A 20,946-nucleotide genomic window follows, 5' to 3' on the forward strand; every position below is an offset into this window, starting at 1 on the left:
AGTGAAGTGAAGTTGTTGTATACCGTGTTGAATAAGAGCTGACCTCTGGGACCTGTTTGAACCACCTTGACTCCCTCCACCAGCATGAGTCTGCTGTTTTAGTCACTGCATCACCTCACTTGTAGCTACACCGCCTGTTATTCTGGTTATGTTACTGGAAAAGCAGCTAATCATATGGCAAGCTGATGAGGATTTTCTCCACCACCACCAGCACCACCACCAGCAGCATCCCTCCTTCTCCTCCTCCTTCTTCCCAAACTACAGCCTCCCTCCCTCCTTGAAAGCCCGGCTTCAAGGAGAGGTTATGGATGATGAGACTCCAAATGAGGAGGGTGCAGCAGAGGAGAGAGGGGGGAGTGTGTGTGAAGGTGGAAGTGGAGGGGTGTGTGTGTGTGTGTGCGCGTGTGTCGTCAGCTATCATCGTCATAGTGACTCGGAGACAAAAAGGAGCGAGAGCCCTCCCCTTCTCCTCCCGCATCCCTATCTTCTCTCGCTCAGCCTCCACAGCATCAGCCAGTCTGCTCTCAGTCGTTCTGCCTGCGCACAGCTGAGCCTCAACATCACAGCACACGCTCTCACACACACACACACTCACTCAGCTCTCAGTTGCCGCTGAGCCCAGCCGGCACCAACAGCAGCAGCTTAAGCTCTGAGGGAAGCAGGAGAAAGACACACACGATACGGAAAGAAGAGAAGAAAAGACACCAGAGTAAGAGGATCAGGATGAGGATGAGTGTGTGCAGTGTGCCGGCACTTCCCTGCTGCCGTCCCACACAGATCGCACGGAGCTTCAGGCAGCCCCTGCTTCTCCTCCTCCTCCTGCTCCTGTGCAGCGGAGCAGCAGCAGCAGCAGCATCAGGGCCGTCCCCTCTCCCTTCCAGCTGGCCCCGGACACCCCGGCCCCGGCCGAGCCCACCCCGACCCAGGCCACACCTCGCCCGGACCCCTGCGAAGGCCGACCCTGCCTCAACGGGGGCTTCTGCCTGGCACTGCCATCCGCCGTCAGGCCAGAGGACACCTGGGAGTACGCCTGTACGTGCAGCCAGGGCTTCACCGGACACAACTGTGAGGTAGGAACACGTTCAGTTCTCGGTCTGCGAGGATCAGACACAGAGGAGAGGATTCAGAAGTAAAAGATGTGAGGGTTGTGTGTGTGTGTGTGTGTGTGTGTTAATTTGATTGTTTGGGCTTCGTGCAGAGAAAACAGGCTCTCGTCCACATTTGAAATAGTTTAAAAGTCAGTGAAAAAGGGGCTTAATCTGCTCATTATTTGTCTTTTTTAATAGGAATCCTTTCAGTTTCTTTTTGTTTTGAGATCCATTATCATTTCTCCTTGCGTCTGTTCACCTCTGCCACTAACTACATCAGCACTGCTCATCTCCCTGCTGGAGCCAGCGAGGGCTCACTTTGGATGATGTGTGTGTGATCAGCCTGCATCATATCTGGTTGACGGTATGCGCGAGCGTCTCCTCGCTCCTCGCTGTTGGATGTGTGTGTGTGTTTTTTTCTTTTAAAGGGAGCATGTGCTGTCAATGAGACATGGAGACGAGTGCTGCGTTGCTGTGGCAACAGGAGGGAAGAGCGGCAGCAGTGAGATGCGAGCAAAGACTATAGATTTGTGTGTGTGCGTGTGTGTGTGTGTGTGTGTGTAACCATGTACTGTTGTCGAGAACATTGTGCTTTTTCTCCCGTGAAGTTTTGCTTTAACATCCGTGCAGACGGAAAGCAACGCAAAGTTTCAGCATATCTAGTGATGTTGGGTGTGTTTCTGTGCTGTGCTCTAATTTGGATGTGTCGGCCTACTGAGGTAATAAATAAATAAAAAAATAAATTATGTATGGGTGAATGTATTTACATCCGGGATGCAGCCTCAACACTGCATTCATTAACTGGAACGTCTGACCAGTCATGAATAAGAAAAGTACTTAAAGATGCAATACGTAGTTTTGAGGAAGACATTTTAATCAGAAGAGAAAAATCGTCACTGAGTAAACAAACTGTGAATTTCTTCCCCGAAACTACACAGTGCTCCTTTAAAGTTATCCATGTAATGCTAGCTTGTCTCTCTGGGCACCATTTTGCACGATAGCGTCATTGAAATATCAGTTTTTACCCCCTTTAATGCAAAATAAATAATCAACTTGAGCATCAAAAGAAAACTTTCAACTGCCTCTCACGCCCTTCATCATGCTGAGATTTGGTTTGCCAGTGAATTTATAGGATATTATTTCACGGTTTTGTTTGATGGAAGTGATGTCAGCTGTGTCTGTACGCTGCAACGTCTGATACGGAGACCCCAGATTTCCAGGATCCCTGGAAAAATGCAAAATAAGGCTGATAATAAAATATTAGACGAGGCAGAACTGGGTTTGCTTTCTTAAGCAGAAGAGAAACGACAACAAAGACCTCCGCGCATCCATTCTCTCACTTGTCCCTGAAGTTGACCTACACACACATTCACACTTCTACCCAGTCAAGGACATTCAAAATGCTCTGAAGCTGCCCTCTTTTACACCACGAACCTGCTCTTCTGCTGGATTGCATGAAATTCATTTGAGCTTTACAATGAATGGTGGTGGCTGAGCACCAGTAGCAAGAGGCTCGATAGTCAGCCGGGCCTCTGAGTCATGCTGGGGTGAAAGAGAGCATCCGCCAGCACCAGCAGCAGCAGCAGCAGCAGCAGCAGCAGCAGAGGATAAATGAGTCTGCTGCAGCATCACGGAGGGGAAACAGCAAGGTGACTGCGTGAGTTTTAGCTGAATCACCAACAGGTGGCAGCCGTATCCCCGCTTGTGTTTACATCGAGGGGGATGCATAGCTGTGAGAGCGATGTACAGGTGTGCAGTCAGGATTGAAGCCTTTTAGTGGAGCGTTCAGCCAGGGACCTGATCACCGTCTCCTTGGCTGTCCTGGTTTCACGTCTCAGAATAGAAAGCAGCTGCAGTTTGTTACCTCTGCAGCCCGCTTCACTGCGCTCGGCTCCACACAAACCACAGAGGATGGTGTTGTCACACAGCCTGAGCTGAGGCTGGACAATACATGCACAGAGGAGAGGAGGGGATGTTTTCATGTTTTTCATGCTGAGAGGGAAAAAAATCTCTCATTTAGCACTGTGTTCTGCTGTGAAACTCCAGCTTTATCCCTCTTATGCGCCAAATCTCAGGTCCGGCACGGGCCTCAAGCTGGGCCCCGAGGGGGAATCATTGATTTTTGCCTCCCCTCCCCTCCCGCTGGTTGTTTCTTCTCCATGGAAACTGGAGCAGCAGTCAATTGAGATTTGGTAAATGACCTGATTGGCTGAGCTTGGTGCTGCTTCGCTTTCCCCCCTGTCCTCTGCATGCGTCACAACACAGATGGTCCAGTAAGAAAGGAGGATGAGAAATCGAAGAAGAAGGAGAAGAAAATGAGTAGAGAAGGCAGGATTTAAGAGACGGAGGGAAAAAGCGGGAGGGAGAAAAGTATGGATCTCTTCTTAAAGAGAGTCAAGTCCCGGTTTTGGAGCTTAGCGAAGAAATAATGTTGTAAATGAGCGTCACGTACTCATCCTCTTCTCTTCTTTTATCTCAAACTCTCTGTCAAACCTGAGGCGCCGCTCACACAGCGGGATTAGAGCAAAGACCAGGCTGAATCTGTGAAACTAAAACTCCAATAGGTTGAGGATTAAAAACGCGGTCATGCCTGTTGATTTTAGGATATTTCGCAGCATTTTTTAAATTATCTGGCTGAGTTGCTAATCCCAGTTTTGTGACTTTAGCCCCCCTGGCTGTGTTTTACACTGCGGGAATCAAAGCAGCCAAAAGCAAAGCGCAGCAGCAGGCACCGGGGGGATAACAAACCTGCTGTATTTGTTGAACTCGCTGAGTTTTAATATCGGCCTGCACCTTTCCTGGATGGCTGCCTGTAAGTTGTCCTGTTGGAATTCACTGCGACCGGCCTTTCTGTGAGTTATTAGCTTCACAGTCTCGAGCTTATTCATTATTGAAAGGCCTGTTGTTTTGCCCTGATGGATTCGGTAACTCGCTCCACAACACAACAGGGCCGTGGCGGCGCGAAACAGGGCGTCTGTCATGGTGCACGTACAGGGAGCTCTGGCTGGGTCGCTCAGACGTTCAGCTTTATGAAAGCAGTGGATCATAGCAGAAGTCGCAGACTGAAGGGAAGTTTGCCGCCCCGGCATTATGAACACAGTTTTTTATCTCACTGTTATTTGGAAAGGGGATGCGGGACTGTGCGAGGTGAAGCAGGTAGTGTCTCCGAGGAGCCGCTGAAGTAATTTAGCCGTCTCTGCAGCACATAGTTCTGCCTTCACCTAATTAGCTCGCGTAGAGCGTGTCAGAGCCGTGATGGACTGGAGGCTTTTTGATCCTCGCCATGATGATTTTTTTTACATCTCATGTGAGGGTTTTACGCCTGGTCGTTCCTTCTTCTTCAACACGTACAGCTGCTCTCTCGCTCATCCTCTGTTTCACAGCTTTATATGCATAATTTAAGTCTTCGGGCCTTTCGAAATAGGCTAGGCTGAGTCTGTGTAATATTCTGAGATATACCCTAAACATTTTAATTCACATTACTGCCAAGAGTTGAGAGATTGAAGCTACAGGCAGCAGGCGGTGGATTAGCTTAGCATAACGGCTGGAAACAGGGTAGCCTGGCTCCGTCCAAAGGTAACCAGATCTGCTTTCCAGCACTTTTAAAGCTTAGTAATTAAAAAACTATACATATAAAAACAACATAATCCCCATACGCTTGTACAAGGGGTTATGTGTGCGAGTATTTCTCAGTCTGGAGCAGTTATCTCCTGGTGTGATGACAAGACTTCGGGTAGTCACTTCTCACAGCCAGTAAATAGCCCTAGTCAGCATGTCCAAGCTAGGTTCATATTTTAATTTTAACTTTTGGACAGTCATGCTAGCTGTTTTGAGTCTTTATGCTAAGCTAAGCTAATCTTCTCCTGGCTCGAGTTTCATATCTACCACACAGACTATTCCTTTAAACTCATTGCCTCATCTGTGTTATCATTTGATCTAAGAACATAGGCTTGGCTATGACTTGGCTGAAGTGACAGCACGTTGACGTATCTGTTAAAATACAACATGCACTTCACATAACTTGATTTGCATTAAGCTAAATGTTCACACACTTGGCAGATGTTTCATCTCCTCAACACTCAGCGACAGGATAAAGATGTTGACTAGATGTTAACATGCGAATGCAAGCGAGAAACTTGCTATCTACACCCGAGATCCTTTTAATCCCGTCGAACTGTTGGCGGTAACGTTAATTTGGTGCGGACAGAAAACATGTTTTTCTTTTCAGGCTGGACGTGACCGTCATCCCACGCCCAAGTGTTAAAAACAATCCACTTTTTGACAGGACTCAGTTCAAGTAAACAAAGACGTGTCTTGAAGCTGTCATTGTAATTGTGAGAAAGAAGTGTGTGTGTGTGTGTGTGTGTGTGTGTGTGTGGTGGTCAGCTCTTGTCTCCCAGGGCCGTTCACTCTGCAGCTACAGATACCGCCTGAGCTGCATCCAATTAAGCCGAGCTCAAAGCTCATCACCAGCCTTTGGTCTCTTTGAAATCCCTCGCTTGTTAGTCGGAGAGGAGACAGAAGCCACGAGGAACATGGCTCTATATAAATATATACAGTGCATATACAGTACATACAGTTTATGTGTGTATGGACTCTCTCCCTTTTCCTACAGAGGGACGTCTTTTTATTGCTCTATTCAGTGACGCACTTCTGTTGAACGAAGTTTTAAGGCAGTGTTGCTTGATAAATGAAACAATTCATTAGTTATCAATGTGTTACTGATCCATCAGCTGATTGTTTCAGATCAAGATCAGGATTGAGTTGTTCGCCAACGACCCAAAGCGTCAGTGTCTGACGACCGGACTCAACAATCCACCATCTTCCTCCGGAAACGCTCACACGCACTAACAAGCACGAGCGGCTGCCTCGGCTTTCAAAGCAAAGAACAGAGAAGCTCGGATTAAAGCGCACACAGAGGAAGTGTAACTTCAAAGATAACGTCTCAGGATGCCTTCATCTTTACATCGCAATTAGTTGTTTGCTCCTGTGTTTATGTTCAAAATCTGAAATATTGAACCTTCAAAGTGATTCTGTGTGTGTCACATATAATTGTCAACAGTTTAGACGAGACAAACACAGCCATCACGTCAACATGTCAAATAATGTTGACACAATATTATTTGGGAGCGTCCTTTAAATGATCCTGTGATTGTGATGATAATGATAATAAGGATGAGAACAAATGTTATTCTCTTTTATATCTTCTTTCTTTATTTATCAGTGTTTCTTCTCTTAAACATCACTCCTCTATTTCTGAATATAGAGGCTTTTCAAAGTTGTTTCTGATGACTACTGCGATATTTCTGTCTCCCTCATTGTTGCACTCAAAATACCTCTCAGCACCGTTACTGAAGTCACCGTTAAGGATATCACAATTTCTAAAATGCCTCACCAGCGTCCTGTAGATGCTACAATGTTCATCGCACCCTAAGATATAAAAGAGACGGCTCACCGCGTAGACCCCCGAGCCACGGGCAGGGATGTGGAATCATTAAAATCAAAGCAGTTCATCTGAAGCACGGAGGAACATGTGTCTTGTAGATTATAAGATATCTTGTGAGCATGGATGCAAGATGTAGGAGTGGTGAGGGGGCTGAAGAACCATAACGTGATGAAGTAAAGCCTGAAGTTGCTCTACACTTCTGTGGTTTATAAATCAAGTGTAATAACTATACTGTAGGCTGGAGTCTCTGTTAACAGTGACAAATATACATACATCGCTGGGACAAACAGATACAATGTTTTTTTACACAAAAAAAGAAATAAGTTAATGTAAAACATATGCCGAATTTTCAAGCAGGCCCAAATGATTAAGAATTTGCCATAGACAGCGTTTCATAAAGTTTGGAAAGTTTCTCCAAACTCAACAGCTCACAAAATTGGGAGATTTTATAAGGGAGTCTGGGGAATTTTCTCTCCTTCTTCATCTCCTTGCTGTTGTTGACTGTAGCTGATGTGGCTGCTTTGACCCGTGGTGTGTTGGTGTTCCAGTTTGCCGTCTGCTGTGGCGCAAAATGTTCTCAAATTGTTGTGTAATAACTATTATGCATAAGTCATTCTGGCCCATTTAAAGTAACACAAAAACATGAATGTCGCGCACCATTCACAATGACGTCATTGCATAGACCGACCCCTCAGCACCCCCTACTGTGAGTGACTTCCCGCATCCCTCCTTGTGAGCGTGAAAGTAAATTGTCACGGTAATCACAGTCAAAGACGGTAAACAGCATCAAACTGTTGCATCATTTGCAAAAGGGAAACATGCACATCCGCATGTAATCAGTTACTGATGGTTTGATGAAAGCAGGGATGTTTCTTTGGTAACAGGCTGCTTATAACCCTGCTGGTGCCTTTGATACAGCAGCTACCCATCAGCAACAAAAAGTCTCCTTTGAGCTATTATCACCGAGCTATCGCCGCTATTCATGTTGATGTCCTTAGATGTTACGAGGCGGGCCGCGCTGCCTTTGAACAGGAGGGCTCGTGGCCAATCGCTTTGGTCATTTCCATATCACACATCACCTGGCCTTTTGATCTGTGGGAAGTGCATGAGGAGGTGGCGGTATGATGGGCTGGTGAGGCCTGATACATATGGATGACGGAGGCCTGAAGTGCACGCGTGCGGCTCAATACCAAGTGCTTGTGCCGCGGCTATCGATCGCTACAGTAATCTAATGTATGGCTCCGTTATGACAGCTGAAAGTCATATATTTGATTTAGTTTTGCTTGATGTGTTCAACCAGGTCAGATATTAGCATTTTTAGCCCCGCTAGCAGTGAGATTCTAGAGATGGCAGTCCACCATTTGGGTCCACATGCAAGTATCTCAACAATTATTGAACGGATTGCTGTGAAATTTTCTCCAGATGTTCACGATCTCTGCAGAAGGAATCCTGCAGAGTTTGGTAGCCCCTGACTTTTCCTCTTGTGCCACCACGACTTCACATTATGTGAAGTAATTCCACTTTTGGATTGAGTGGTGATCCCTTCAGTTTTCTTCTAGACCAGTCAGGTCAAAATTTCACTTTGTCCATCAGACTGAATCACTGTGACACTGCTGATTATCTCTGTTGTCGTTTTCAGCCAACTGTAAGGTTTGAAGATATAGTTTACCTATCTGATGTTCCTGCTGAGCTTATTTTACAGTCTGTACTGAGTCGCTTTGCTGGCATCTTTGATGAGCTACCACTAAATCTACCCAATAGCTAATGTTTAACTAACTAATTAACTGCTTGTTCTTGGTAAACTGAAGCTGTTGTGTAGTCTGCGGCCAAATTGGTAAATAAGCTAATGTTAGTTAGCTGGGAGGCTGACGATGAGATATTAAATGAAATATTAGAGCATCAAACATGCATTTTCCCCTTTTAACTATCATGAAACAATGATTGTGATCTGTGTTCTACTCGTCATCAAATGTTTCTACGATCAATGTTAGAGTCACAATATTCACTTTATACTCTGTATATTCACTCATACCAAGGACCACAATACTCTTCCAAGAATATAGACACAGGTCTAGACATCAGTTTGTTTGTCAGCAGGCAGACAGGGATCATCACTATAATAAACAGGGATTTCAACTGCACACAAAACACTTTTCTTACATTGTCAGAAAAACAAATCATCTAATCATCTGTTTTGATGTTGCTGAGCTGCACATTGTTTTGACGGTGTTGGAAGCAAATGTAACACAGCGTGACACGACTCATGAAACAAGCCACCCCGCTGGCTCGAAACAACAAAGCTAACATTTGACAAAGATATCAAATGGTCGACAACAGAATGGTCATCAGAACCAGACAGATTTGAAATTGGTAGACACTTAAGGTTAAGAGTGTACGTGGAAAATACTAACGATGGATAAAAACACCTCAACGATGAGTTTTGGCAGAAAAACTTGGACAGGTATGAGACATCAGTCTGTCTGTTGGCAGGCAGAGAGGTATCATCAGAGACCACGAGCAGTATGAATATCACGGCTCGGCATCTTCTGCTTCAAGCAACTGACACTGAGGTTTCCTACCCAGCTCTTGTTCTTGCAGCCTTAACAAACATTGCGATCGGTTTGAGCAAATATTTGAATAGAAAATCTGATTAGTCTCAGCTGCACTTTGTGTTTAATAACAACAACAACATCCTGAACTAAGACGGTTAAAGGGATAGTTCAGGTGTTTTGATGCAGGGTTGTATGAGCTGCTTATCCATAGTAATACACCGACCTGAAGTAGACGATGGTCAGCTCGCCCCCCTGTGTGGTACCAGCTGGGGCCCAAGAAAATATATTCACTGTGAACATGTAAGCTTGTTGACGTTAGCATTTGTGCAATAGCACATTGCTGCTACGTAGCATGGCTGTAGACTCGTATTTAAATAGTAAATCTCTCTATATTTCACGACACTCTACACCTGAATCCCTAAAAGTGAAAATGCCAAATGTATTATCCAACCACAAGACAGCTGAAGGCAAATATTATTCACAAGACAAGACAGCACACTTTGAAGGTAATGTGTACACACACCTCTGCCAGCTACGATTTAAACATTATAAACTCTGTCAGACTACAGTCATGTTTCATCTCTGCTTCTCCCTCGTGCTTTTTTCATTCTTGCCTCCCTAACTACAGTCTAATCACTTGCTGCATTTTTCAAGCACTCCTGACTGCTCGCATATCTGCCAGCCATTTTTCTTATTTTATCGGCGCCACTCATCATGAGGAGAGCTCTTATCTCTGCGTCGTTGGCTCTTTAATTTTCCTTGAGTCTGCCGGAGAAACTTCCCTCGCTGTCCTGGATAGAAATGAAGTCATTACATTTCCTCCAGTGGTTTAGTTTAGGTGTTTTTTTATTGCTTTTTGTCTGCCCTCATTGCTATTTTTATCTTTAATGGAGAAGCGAAATGTGTCACCATCCAGAGTATAATGTCAAAAAGGGCAGAGCAGCTCTTACTCAGCAGCAGTTCACCCCTATAATAACCCTCTGCTCTGACACTATCATTGTACTGTCGTTCCTAATGACCGGTCTTGTTGTTGCTGCTGTCAACATAATGAGCGTATGCGACAGGAGGCAGGCGTGTGTGTGTTGTGTGTGTGTGTGTTTGAGGTGGAAATCATGAATCCTTGTCCTGATTCGAATCATCCTGCTCACTTCAGTTTCGTGGTCAGTTGACTGTGTAGTTCACAACTTTTATCCTGAGCTAAGCGTTTTGCTGAGACTGAGCCGTTTTGCTAAGATTTAGATGAAAACAAAATCGTGTTATTAATAAGATGTTATTAATCCCACTTGTTGTTCCCACTTGGATTCATACGTACAGAGTAAGAATAAAATATAGTGTTCAATTACACATAAACACACAAGTGCATTTATTATGTCCATATTTCCTCACGCTGCAGCCTCCGAGTGTTTCTGACTCAGTCCCAGCTGCTCTCGCCCACACTCAAATGTTGTTTTTGTTTTGTGTCTAATCTTATTTCTACACCCCACACCGCTCACAAATAGCAGCTAATGCGGTGATAAACATAAATAAATGTGGCGTCAGGTATTCAGTGGGGATGCAGTCGGCAGCTGCGAGGAGTTGGGATAAAAGTGATGTACATAATGTGTTTTTTAGATCAAGACGATCGACTCGCTCCCATTTCCTCAAGCTCCCGAGGATAAAATTGGGCTGTTTGGTGATTTTAGCATGGTAGCTGGATTGCAAGTCAACAGAGAGCAGAAGTCACGCCCCCCTTCCAGTTTGCCCCATGGGATCTTATTTTGGGAAAGCTTTGTATGGCGGTGAATGGAGAGAGACAAACCGCGTTAGTGACGTCCTCTTGTTGAATGCTCACCAAAACCTGTAACTTAAACCTTGTAGAGTCGGTCCTCCGTATTAGCAGCTCACAGAACTGACAGCTCTCGTTTCACATGACTGCAGTTGTCAATATGGACAGATTTATTGTTGGCGGCCATGTTGGTGTTGGTGACACGTGTTGAGTCAGACTTTGCAGTTCACTGAGCGGTTTAACACAAAACTAGGCGATATTTTACATTTTTTACGACAAGCTGCGACTTTCTTGACCTGGAAAATGACTTTTTAAATGGACAAACATCATGTGTGTGATTCATAGCACAATTCAAGCGGTATGAAAAAAATATTTGTCTCTCCCCATTGAGCACTGTACAGTTTCTTTTCCAAAATAAGGTACCATGAGGTCCACAGGAAGGGGCGTGACTGGTGATGCAGAGATGGTTGGTCAGGGCTCAAGGAAAGAGGAAACGCAGATCCACGAGGAAACATACTCGGACACCACAGACTCTGATCCATACGAGTGTGTCTGAGTGTACAGCAGAGTTAGAGAGTGTGTCATCCTCTGCTCTGTTTCCTCCTTCCCTCCAAATGACGGTGACTCAGTAACAGATGCAGAACTGACTCCCGCTGTCACACACACACAACATGTCAGTTAAGTTGATCTGACAATGTGTTATTTAATGAAGCCAACTGGGAGGCAAGCCAGTATGCTGCAGTGTCTGAGTGTGTGTGTGCACTGATGTGTGTCCTGAACTTCCTCTGTTAGCCGTCGACAATAAATGCCAGCTTAGACCAAGAGAGAGAGAGCACCTCCGACAGACAGAGGAGCGGGGCGCAGTCACCAGCCTCGAGCGTTAGACACAGAGATTAGCTCGTATTAACAGCTGGGCCTGTCTGCCAGTTGATAGGGAAGGAGCTGTGGAAAGTGTGGCTGTCGTCTGGGGATTGTGCCGCAAATGTATTCATCAAAAAGTACATTTTCAGTCTTAAAGAATGAGCAAGTTCGCCAAAAATTGGGTTTTTGTGAAAGGCGAGACTAATCATAGAGGGAGGAAGGTTCTAACGTGAGCGTGCACGTCAAACCAAAATGTTCAAATAAAATAAATGATGTGACGCAGACTCAGGTTGTTTTTTATAGACTGTTACATAAATATATTTTACATAAATCTGCCTCATCCATATTCAAATTGTATTGAGGTTTTTACAAGCATTATGTGATGTTTTCTCAAAACGATGTTCTTCAATTTTATTAAATTTGGATTTAAGAACTTTTCATGCACTTCTTTGTAATTTGGTATTATTATTATTTCTGGAGAGGGACATTGTTGTTGAGTTTTTTATCGTTGGGATTAAAGGTCTTCAGGCGACCATGACCTCCATCACAAGCTGAGTGGCATCTAGTTTTATCAGGGCCCTGACACAGTGGTGACGATGAAGACGATGGTGCTGGCCTTCGAGGCCGTCAACGGAACTGCACCCATCTACCTCCAAACACTGGTCAGACCACACGCCCCAGCGCGAGCACTTCGCTCCACTACATCAGCTGGCCGGCTAGTACCGCCATCGCTAAGGGCAAACAAAGGCCGCCCAGCCAAGTCGCGACTCTTCTCTGCTCTGGCACCTCAGTGGTGGAACGAACTCCCGACCAATGTCAGGACAGCAGAGTCACTCGCCATCTTCCGCAAAAGACTCAACCCCGCATAGCATGACACACTGGGCCAATGGTCGGCCAATGTCGGGGTCATCAGTGAGCATCTGTGGCCTCAGTTGTTGCAGTATTACCAGCACAATTGGCACTAGACGGCCCTTGCGGGCAGCTTTTTGGCTGATTGAGTGTATAGAATCGGTGGCAGGATGATTTCACGGATGTTGGATGTTGGATGTTGGTTTGGTGTGTCTGGGTCCTCATGTTGCAGAGAAGGCAGACGCCTCTGTGGCTGATATCTTCAAAACTGTGTCAACTCACACCAAAAGATGGATAAATAGCACGACAGGTGAGAGGAGAAATATCTATTTATGTTTTGTTTTTGGCAACTGTGCCCCGGCGTCATACGGTGGTACTGTCGGTTCTGATCATCCTTCCTGTCACCCCGCTCCGTCTTCCTGTCATCATTGGAGCATGTTCTGTAGGCGGTGTTGCAGATCGCTGTCAGATGGTCTGGAGCTCCTCAAACAGAATGGAGCGCTGCGTCTGCGCTGTCGTCACTTCAAAAAGCATTTGCTCCCACAAAAGCTGGTGGGAGGACTGCGTTGATACATGTCCGGTGTCGCCTCCCACTATGAGGCCCAGTTTTCGCTGCCGTGCCCCCATTGCTCTTCTGGGGTCTCCATGGCAACAGTGCAATGACGAGGGGAGCTAAAAGATCAACAGGTGGAGAGTACATAACACAGAAAATGTCAGAGCTACTTCCTGTTCATGTTTTTGTTATCCAGAGAGGGAACAGAACAAATCCTGTGGCCCACATGAAGCACACTGGGCAGTCAATAGGAAGTATGACATGTTTTCTATGTTGCTAGTTGGTACGATCCAGATATTCCTGTGAAAAATAGCCCTCCCGTTGTTACCTGACTTCCTGAGAGGCAGGTAAAATGAACGGTGATCATTTATGTCAGATTTTGTAGTGACAATGGGAACAGGATGTTCCACTTCCAGCGCTGCAGTGACTAATTCCCTGTGGCAGCAGGACCAACTCCAGACCCATTTTTAGCCTGACATGAAGCAAAGAGGGATTTTGGTTATTTTAATAAATGCCACGACCAATTTAAAACAATAAAATGCGACCTGAAAAATCACAGTTTTTCAGAATCAACGAGACGCCTCGTGTCTTTGATTTAGAGCCTGAAACTGTTTTGCTTTCATGCCCGCGCCTGTTTAATCATGTCAGCGGTAGGTGTCACCTGTTTTTTCTTACAGTGGATATCTTGTTTTGCAAGGAACCTTCTGTGTATGTAGGTCAGAGCGAGCGGCAGGCTCGTAGATCACCGCACAGAACGACATCCATCTCCACCAGCTGTGGCCCGAGAGAGAGAAAGACGTTTATATTGCATTATAGCGTTTTTCTCCTTCCTGCAGAAAGACATTTATTCATGCTATAACCACAAACCACAGAGCACATATATCCAAACCTGTTACTCTAAATTTACTGTAATGTATAATAACTAATGTTCCTGCTCCTCAGTAAGTCAGATCGCAGTGGGCAGTGACTTTTTATGCAGAAAGTAATGATGAAACAGCATGTCATACAGAGAGACAGCTTAAAAGCCAGGAGGAGGGCGTCCATCCAAATCATTAAGTCTTCTGTGGAGCCCAGCAGAGGCTGCATCTGATTTAATGGTTTAGAGAAGGCAGCAGAGAGAACAGTACAGCAACAGCTGCTGCGCACATAGTTATTGCTGCAATGTCCTTGATATCTAATGTATGAGCGACACACTTACAGTATGTCTACTGTCAGACCACAACTGCAAAGATGTAACTGACATTTCATACTGCAGATGATAAACCATCACCATCACCTCAACCGCGTCAAATAAACATGCACACATCATGCATGGATGTTAATTTATTGAGTACCGATCTAAGACCTGAAGGGTTTATGTCTCGTTATATTCAAGAGAAGCTCTTTAGCCGATATCTCCAAAACTTGGCAATTCACACCAAGAAGATCTAGATAGATAAGTAGCACTACAGGTAAAAGAATATGTATTTTTTGATTTTGGGGTGAACTGTCCCTTTAATGTAACTGCATATCCTTTTGAGGTAGGTTGTCTTGTTACACAAAGGGGACCCAAACGCAGATACACAGGCAGACAAGTGACTTAATGAAAAAGCGAGCTTTAATAACCAAAAGCAGAAAAGACAAATCCAAAAAATGTAGCAGCAAAAGGAAGAAAACAAAACAGGACGAACCCAAGAAACAAAGCAAAACACTTAAAAAACAGAAATAACGTGAGGAATCAGGAACCAAAAGCCAGAAACATGACAGGAGGATGGGAGAGGGAGACACAGGAACACAAGGACGACAACAGACGAAGTGACAAACAGAGAGGGGAAGACAAGGACTTGAATACACAAGAGATGAGGAGGAGAAGGAGGAAATGAAAAGCTAAACATGACACATGAGGACAGGACTTCAAAATAAAACAGGAAATAACAAAACCAAAAACTATGACATAAGTAGGAGCAGTACACTTTAGGTGAGTTTGGTGTCCAAAAAGAAGTTGTGAACAAATGCCAACACACTCACTCCAGGTGGAAGACACATGGTGGGAAAACCAGGAACACTTGGCCCAAAAGACATTATGTCCCGTATCGAATGAACTGAGTCACGTGTTAGAAGTTACTGTTCCTTTATTCGTGCCACTGTTCACATTGCAATTTGTTTCATTTGAATTTATTCTACTCTGCTGGTGTAAACATGCCAGTTTGATTGTGTTTGCAGTGTGAACCTCCTGTTCTCAGATCATTGAAGCTTTGCATGAAGACAACACTGCATCATTTCTCCATAAACAGATGCCACACAAGAAAATCACTCCAGCTTTTTGGACACTGGTCCAAACCAAAGTCTGATTTTCTGCTTCAGTTAGCTCACTCATATGTTTTCATCGTGAACTAATTCATATTTATTTAATAACATAATGAAACATCGGATCGAGCAGCTGAAAGTCTTTGTTAAGGGCTGTCAGTGTCTAATTCTTGTCTGTCGGCTAAAGTGCTGCCTTAGTTTCGCTGCGTTGTAGTCAGCTGTAGTCGTGACTGCTAACATTACTACAGTCTCAACACTGGGATGGAGTCACAGCTGATCGAGAACAACTGCCATGTTGTGAGGAGCCCTCACTAGAGAAATTATCTATCAAGCAGACGCACTTGCTGTCACTGTAATGTGTGAACGCTGCACACGGGAGATGTAATACAAAACAACAAAACACCTTCTATCTGTCAGTGCAAGAGCGGCTTCTGATCCATTTAGTCCCCGTCTGATGAATGAGAAGACAGACAACTGTGTCCCAGCCCTGGAGAAGAGACGCCCGCGTCCCCTGCAGCCCCGGCTCTTCTTGGATAGGTATAAATAGATCCTCGCAGCACCTCCTCTCTTAAATCACTCTCCTCTCACTTAGTATTCCTCCTCTTCTCCACCTCGTCTTCTTGATTTCATTTCCTTGCATCAATCCCCTTCCATCTCTCTGTCTGGTTTTTTTTGACATTTGAGAGGTAATTGTCTTCTGAGGGGTGAGCAATCACGGGAGGTTATTTAATGTCATTTGTTTGATAACAGCGCTGCGACCCTTGCGGAGCAGAGTGAGTGTCCTCCCGCTGCGTCTCAGCTTTTGATTGACAGATTTTCCGCGAAAACAATAAAGCTCCAATCAAAAGCCGAGGAGAGGAAGAGACAAAATGCGGTGATGTAAAGTAAGTTTCCCCTCATTAGCATGTTTTTTCCACCGCACCTCTATTTACATCTATTTATGCATCAAGGCCACATTGAAATTTATCAAGGTGCTCGGCCATGTTTGTGTTGGCTTCATGGATCCAATTTTTGAAAGAGGGGTTGCGCTTTGAAGCCGCCGGGCCGGGAAGTGATCAGGAAGTTTGAGAGGGAGGGAGGGATGGCAGCGGCTTTGATGTGCAGAAATAGATAACATTAAAGGCATCGCTAAAAAAAACAAAAAAACACACTTTTCTGGCCACAACGCACGTTACGAGTTGGTACAACCACTTGGATGAATATGAAGCAGATGGTTGCAGATCCCAGAATGGTTTGGGGTATGAGCTCCTCTTCTGCGGAGAGGAGATCGCAGGGAAATTGAATTCTGCGAACCAAATTTAGTTGAGAACGATCCTTTTTAGGAAGAAACGTTGCGTAGTTTTATATAAACAGAGGTAATAGTGAACACGAATTGTGGCAGAGATGGCAACTCATCAATAAGATGCGTCACGTGGCTTGCTTTGATGCACAAAATCAGTTTTAGTGAAGTAATTTCTTCCTCTAGATTCAGATAATGTGTACTTTAATAACCTTTGAGCAAGGCTTGTTAGTGGTATCAGCAGGCAGCTCTTAGGACTGAGTGAATGAGCCTAATCCATCTTTCTTCTGCTACACCCCTTCAGGCTTCGCTGTGAATAATAATGTGTTTTATGATGCTGCATGAGGGCTCAACAGACTTTATGGGAGTTTGGCTCGTTGGTCTTTTTAATAATGTATATGTAATGTTTTCACTGTTTTTGTATATCTGGTGGATAGCTCTGTACAGTTTTCACATATGGTTGGACGGTTAGAAAAGTGTTTTAAGGTAACAATAATCAATGTTTTTTAAAGTGTCTTCTCTCTTCATCATCTGTTTTCAGTGAAAGTCAAGTTGTGAGAAACAACACCCCGATAACAGTGCTCTGTTTCTGCTGGATGTGTGAGGAATGGTTTGGTATCACATCTGCCACATCAAATTAAAGGAGCGATATGTATGAATTTAAGTTGAAAGCGTTCAAAAAATCACTAAAATTATCAACAGAATCGTAAAAAAGTCTTCACGTTACAGAGAAAGCTACTGAAGTTAGCATGGTAACCAGCTAACCTTGGCCCATCCAAGCTCCTGTGCTGGCAATATAAACCAATGACGTTACATTAAAACCTGGCAACACGTGATGTTGTGATGACACAGTTTGGCAACTATGAAAGTTGACTTGAAAGTAATTCCTGGCTGCACGGCTAACTGAGCTAACTAGCTAAGGGCAGCTATAGTTAGTAGCAGTTAGCAGTTACTTTGGTGATACTTTGTTTTGAGTATGAATTTGACAGGTGGCCAAATCTTACATATTGCACCTTTAAAAGGTGACATGTTTATGCATGTTTAAAGGCGTATAATTGTTTTTTTTCCACTCTGGGTCAGAAGAACAAGCTGAAAATACCTCGTGGACACCTCATTACTTATCTGTTTCAGCAAAGTTTTGATTTACACACCCAGGAGACGAACAGAAACATTAGCATTGATTTGGAGTCGCGTTGCAGAATTGCGGTCTGGAAAACCAAAATAATAATCGAAAAGGTAATAAATCTCTGTGGGTTTGACACTGAGCGACCCCTTTTCACACACAAGTCTATTGTTAATATGAGGAATTCAGATTACTGCAGCTTTAACCTCTCGGTCAGTTGTTAATTGTCAGAGATCACCTCGTCTTCCTGCTTTAGCTCCGTCTGAGACGTGTCAATCATCCCACAGTTAGCAGGACTGACAGCTGACACTCTTCATTCCAGTTTAATGTCCAACCCAAAGTGGCTTACAGGATGAAACGTGATCGAATACATAATTTATACAAGTTGGTGAAGACTGCAGCCCTCGTGAAGACAACTGAGTAGAAACTGATTTTTTTCGTTAAAACATACAGCGTTTACTGAAGGAGATCGATGCGGCACAGTGATTGTATGGGTAGTTCACGGTGTTGAAGCTGCAGAGCTGGATTTTCACAGGAGCTGCTGCTGGTGCACAGAACAAACTGGGCCACCATTAAAGACTGCTTGTTCCACTGCGCTCGAACCACAAGAAGACATCTGGGCATGTGGGTCATTTATCTTTTCATTCTCTCTTTGTACCGTTTTTTGATTTTCAATATTGCAGCAGTACAAATCACGCTGACAAAACAACAACAACAAAAGCTTTTCAATCTTTATTTCCCAGCGGGGATCATTAAAGTGTCGACTGATCGGTTCTGTTTTGTGTTCCTTTTCTCAAGATTTTTGGTTATAATAAATCTTTATTAAAGTACTCGGAACAGCCTTGTTTGCACCTCAGCTCTTATATCACTTGACAGCTGCCCCTCTCCTCTCAGTTAACGATTTGGCCTGTGGCCTGTTTTCTTTTACAGTCGTGTTTCTTAAACTAAGGCACAGTCCCTAAAATGGGTCAACGGTCTGCTTCTATCGGTTCTTCTTATGACAAGAGCATTAATATATTTTAATGAGCCCGAGTCCCAAGACAACAACACAATTATTCAGTTTCACTCCAAGGCTTAAAAGATTAAAATGTTATTTGACGATATCTGTGCCTTTATTCTTTGTCCGACGATCCAACTGTCTCCGCGACAGAAACAGTCTAAAAGCATCCTGCACATTTTGAAGGAGAGTAACAGTGGAGTACATCCTACCAATCACCTGCTCCTTCATTCATGACCGTGATAGAAATGAGGAAAGTCTCCGGCTGAGCGTCTTTAAGTCGTGTGTGTGCTGACAGCAGACGTGATGAAGCTGGATCACGAGGGGTTTCATGCTGGGTGGATTTCTGACTGATTGGTGAAATAAATCAGAACAATAATAATGTCTGCCTGGGATAATGACTAAATATTGCTTAAATGCTAAAACAGAAGCTTAAAATACCACATTACCCTGTTTCTCAAGATTGGAGCTGGAGCTGGAGCTGGAGCTGGAGCTGGAGCGCTCAACTGGAGTGCTCAGAAAAATAAAATAGGCCTAACGGATGTTCTTGTGTTGAGGTGACAGTGTTTAACACCGGTGACGCTGAAGTCACGAGACTGCGATAGTTTGTTTACAGCGTAACGTTAGCTTTTTCGTTCGTGATGCATTGTGGGATACTTTGAGTCAATTATAGAGGCTATAATAATCATAAAATATTAAAATAAATATAATCGTGCCACCTGAAACACACTGCTTCTTCTCAGCTCAAAGTTGCTGTGGCTAACGGGTTAGCCTAGAAACAGCCTCTCAGCTGACACACAGCAGCGTTAGCATTTAGCTGTTGTGTTTATCGCCACATGACAAAGTAAGTCCAATATTTACTTCTCATTTTGTTCTTCACCGACTCTTGAGGAAACTGGGTCTTTAGCTTGAGCGAGACCTTCCTTACTAGCTAGTCGCTAACTTTGTCTGCTGCTTGGTGCTAAGCAGGACAGGTAGCCTAGCTTAATGTCCGTGTATCAATGCTTATTCACTGAAAAATGTGGGTTTTGATGATTTGTGACTCCAGTAAACAATACAGTCTGCTTTTTTTTTTTTTTTTACAGTATTTGATAATTACCAGCAAAGTTATGTAAAATACGGTTTATCTCAATGAGGACTCCAATGTTCCTCTTTTTTGTCTTGTAGGCTAAATCCAGGCCTTTTCCCATTTCAGAGAGTCATGATTTGATGTTTAAATTATCCATACTTATTTTAAAAGTGCAGCTGTTTCGTACAGTGGATTGACTTTTTGGTCAAAGGGAAGCAACCTTACCATAGCAGCCATCTTGGTTGTGACATGGTGGTGAAATGTATTTAGCTTATTCAGTTTTTCAGGCGTATAGTATATTTAGATTTTTAAGAAACTGCGTTTGTTTCAAGACACTAAATGTCAAACGTCCTCGGAGTTGAAGTGAAATGACATTTTTGACAGTGTCGGTATTTGTTCATATCACATCAACAGTAAGCCGCAGTGTCAGCTGCTCACAGAGTTTGAAATTAAAACTTACGGGATCCTAAAATATTCACATTTGCAGTGACTCATCGAGTCTCTCAGTTTTATTCGACACTTAAGCAGTTACTCAGCTGGTTTCCTGTCAGTCTTTTGTATTATGGAAAGGAAGAGAGAGATTAGACTCGCTTGCAAAAATGTTGATCCTCTTGCGAACAAAACCGTCACTTCGCTGCCAAGGATAGAAATGTTTGACACAGTCTTGCATCATGATGTGAGAATTACATAAAAAGCCTCAGACTGAGCTCGTTCCATTGACAAGCTTGTTGTCACTTTGCAGTATGAGACAGTTTGACTGAGCAAATCCATATAACGCATTCCCCACAGCTTCATTGTTTCTGTGGGGGGGAGGCCAATCCTTGCTTGTGGTTTTCACAGAGCCCCGTGTGTCTCATAATTAGAGGAAAGCTTCCTTCTTCGCCGCAGACTGTTTGGTATCCAGAAAAGCTCCTGTGTCTTCATCAACTACCGTCTGAACCACTTTTCTGCTTTGTTGATTTCTCGCTCTTCGGTTTATTTGCTTTATTTTATGCTTCGTTTGGCCCACTTCCTCCTGCTTGGCTGCATTTAAATCCCCGAGTCAGTCCGCTCGTAAAGCAGGGATGCACTCTGGGAA

At 44.1% G+C, this 20,946-nt stretch overlaps 1 protein-coding gene across 1 annotated transcript in view; it reads left to right on the forward strand.

The window, feature by feature from the left end:
- The first annotated feature begins 468 nt into the window (after positions 1-468).
- dner (delta/notch-like EGF repeat containing) overlaps positions 469-20,946 on the forward strand; it is a 54,349-nt gene continuing 33,871 nt past the window's right edge. Inside the window, 2 exon segments of the mRNA XM_084352176.1 lie at positions 469-835; positions 838-1,070. Of these exon segments, the coding sequence (XP_084208302.1) occupies positions 724-835; positions 838-1,070 (345 nt within the window). The 5' untranslated portion in view covers positions 469-723.

Source organism: Pagrus pagrus (genome assembly GCF_965226575.1).
Source record: "Pagrus pagrus genome assembly, chromosome: 4".
NCBI classification, from domain to species: Eukaryota; Metazoa; Chordata; class Actinopteri; order Spariformes; family Sparidae; genus Pagrus; species Pagrus pagrus.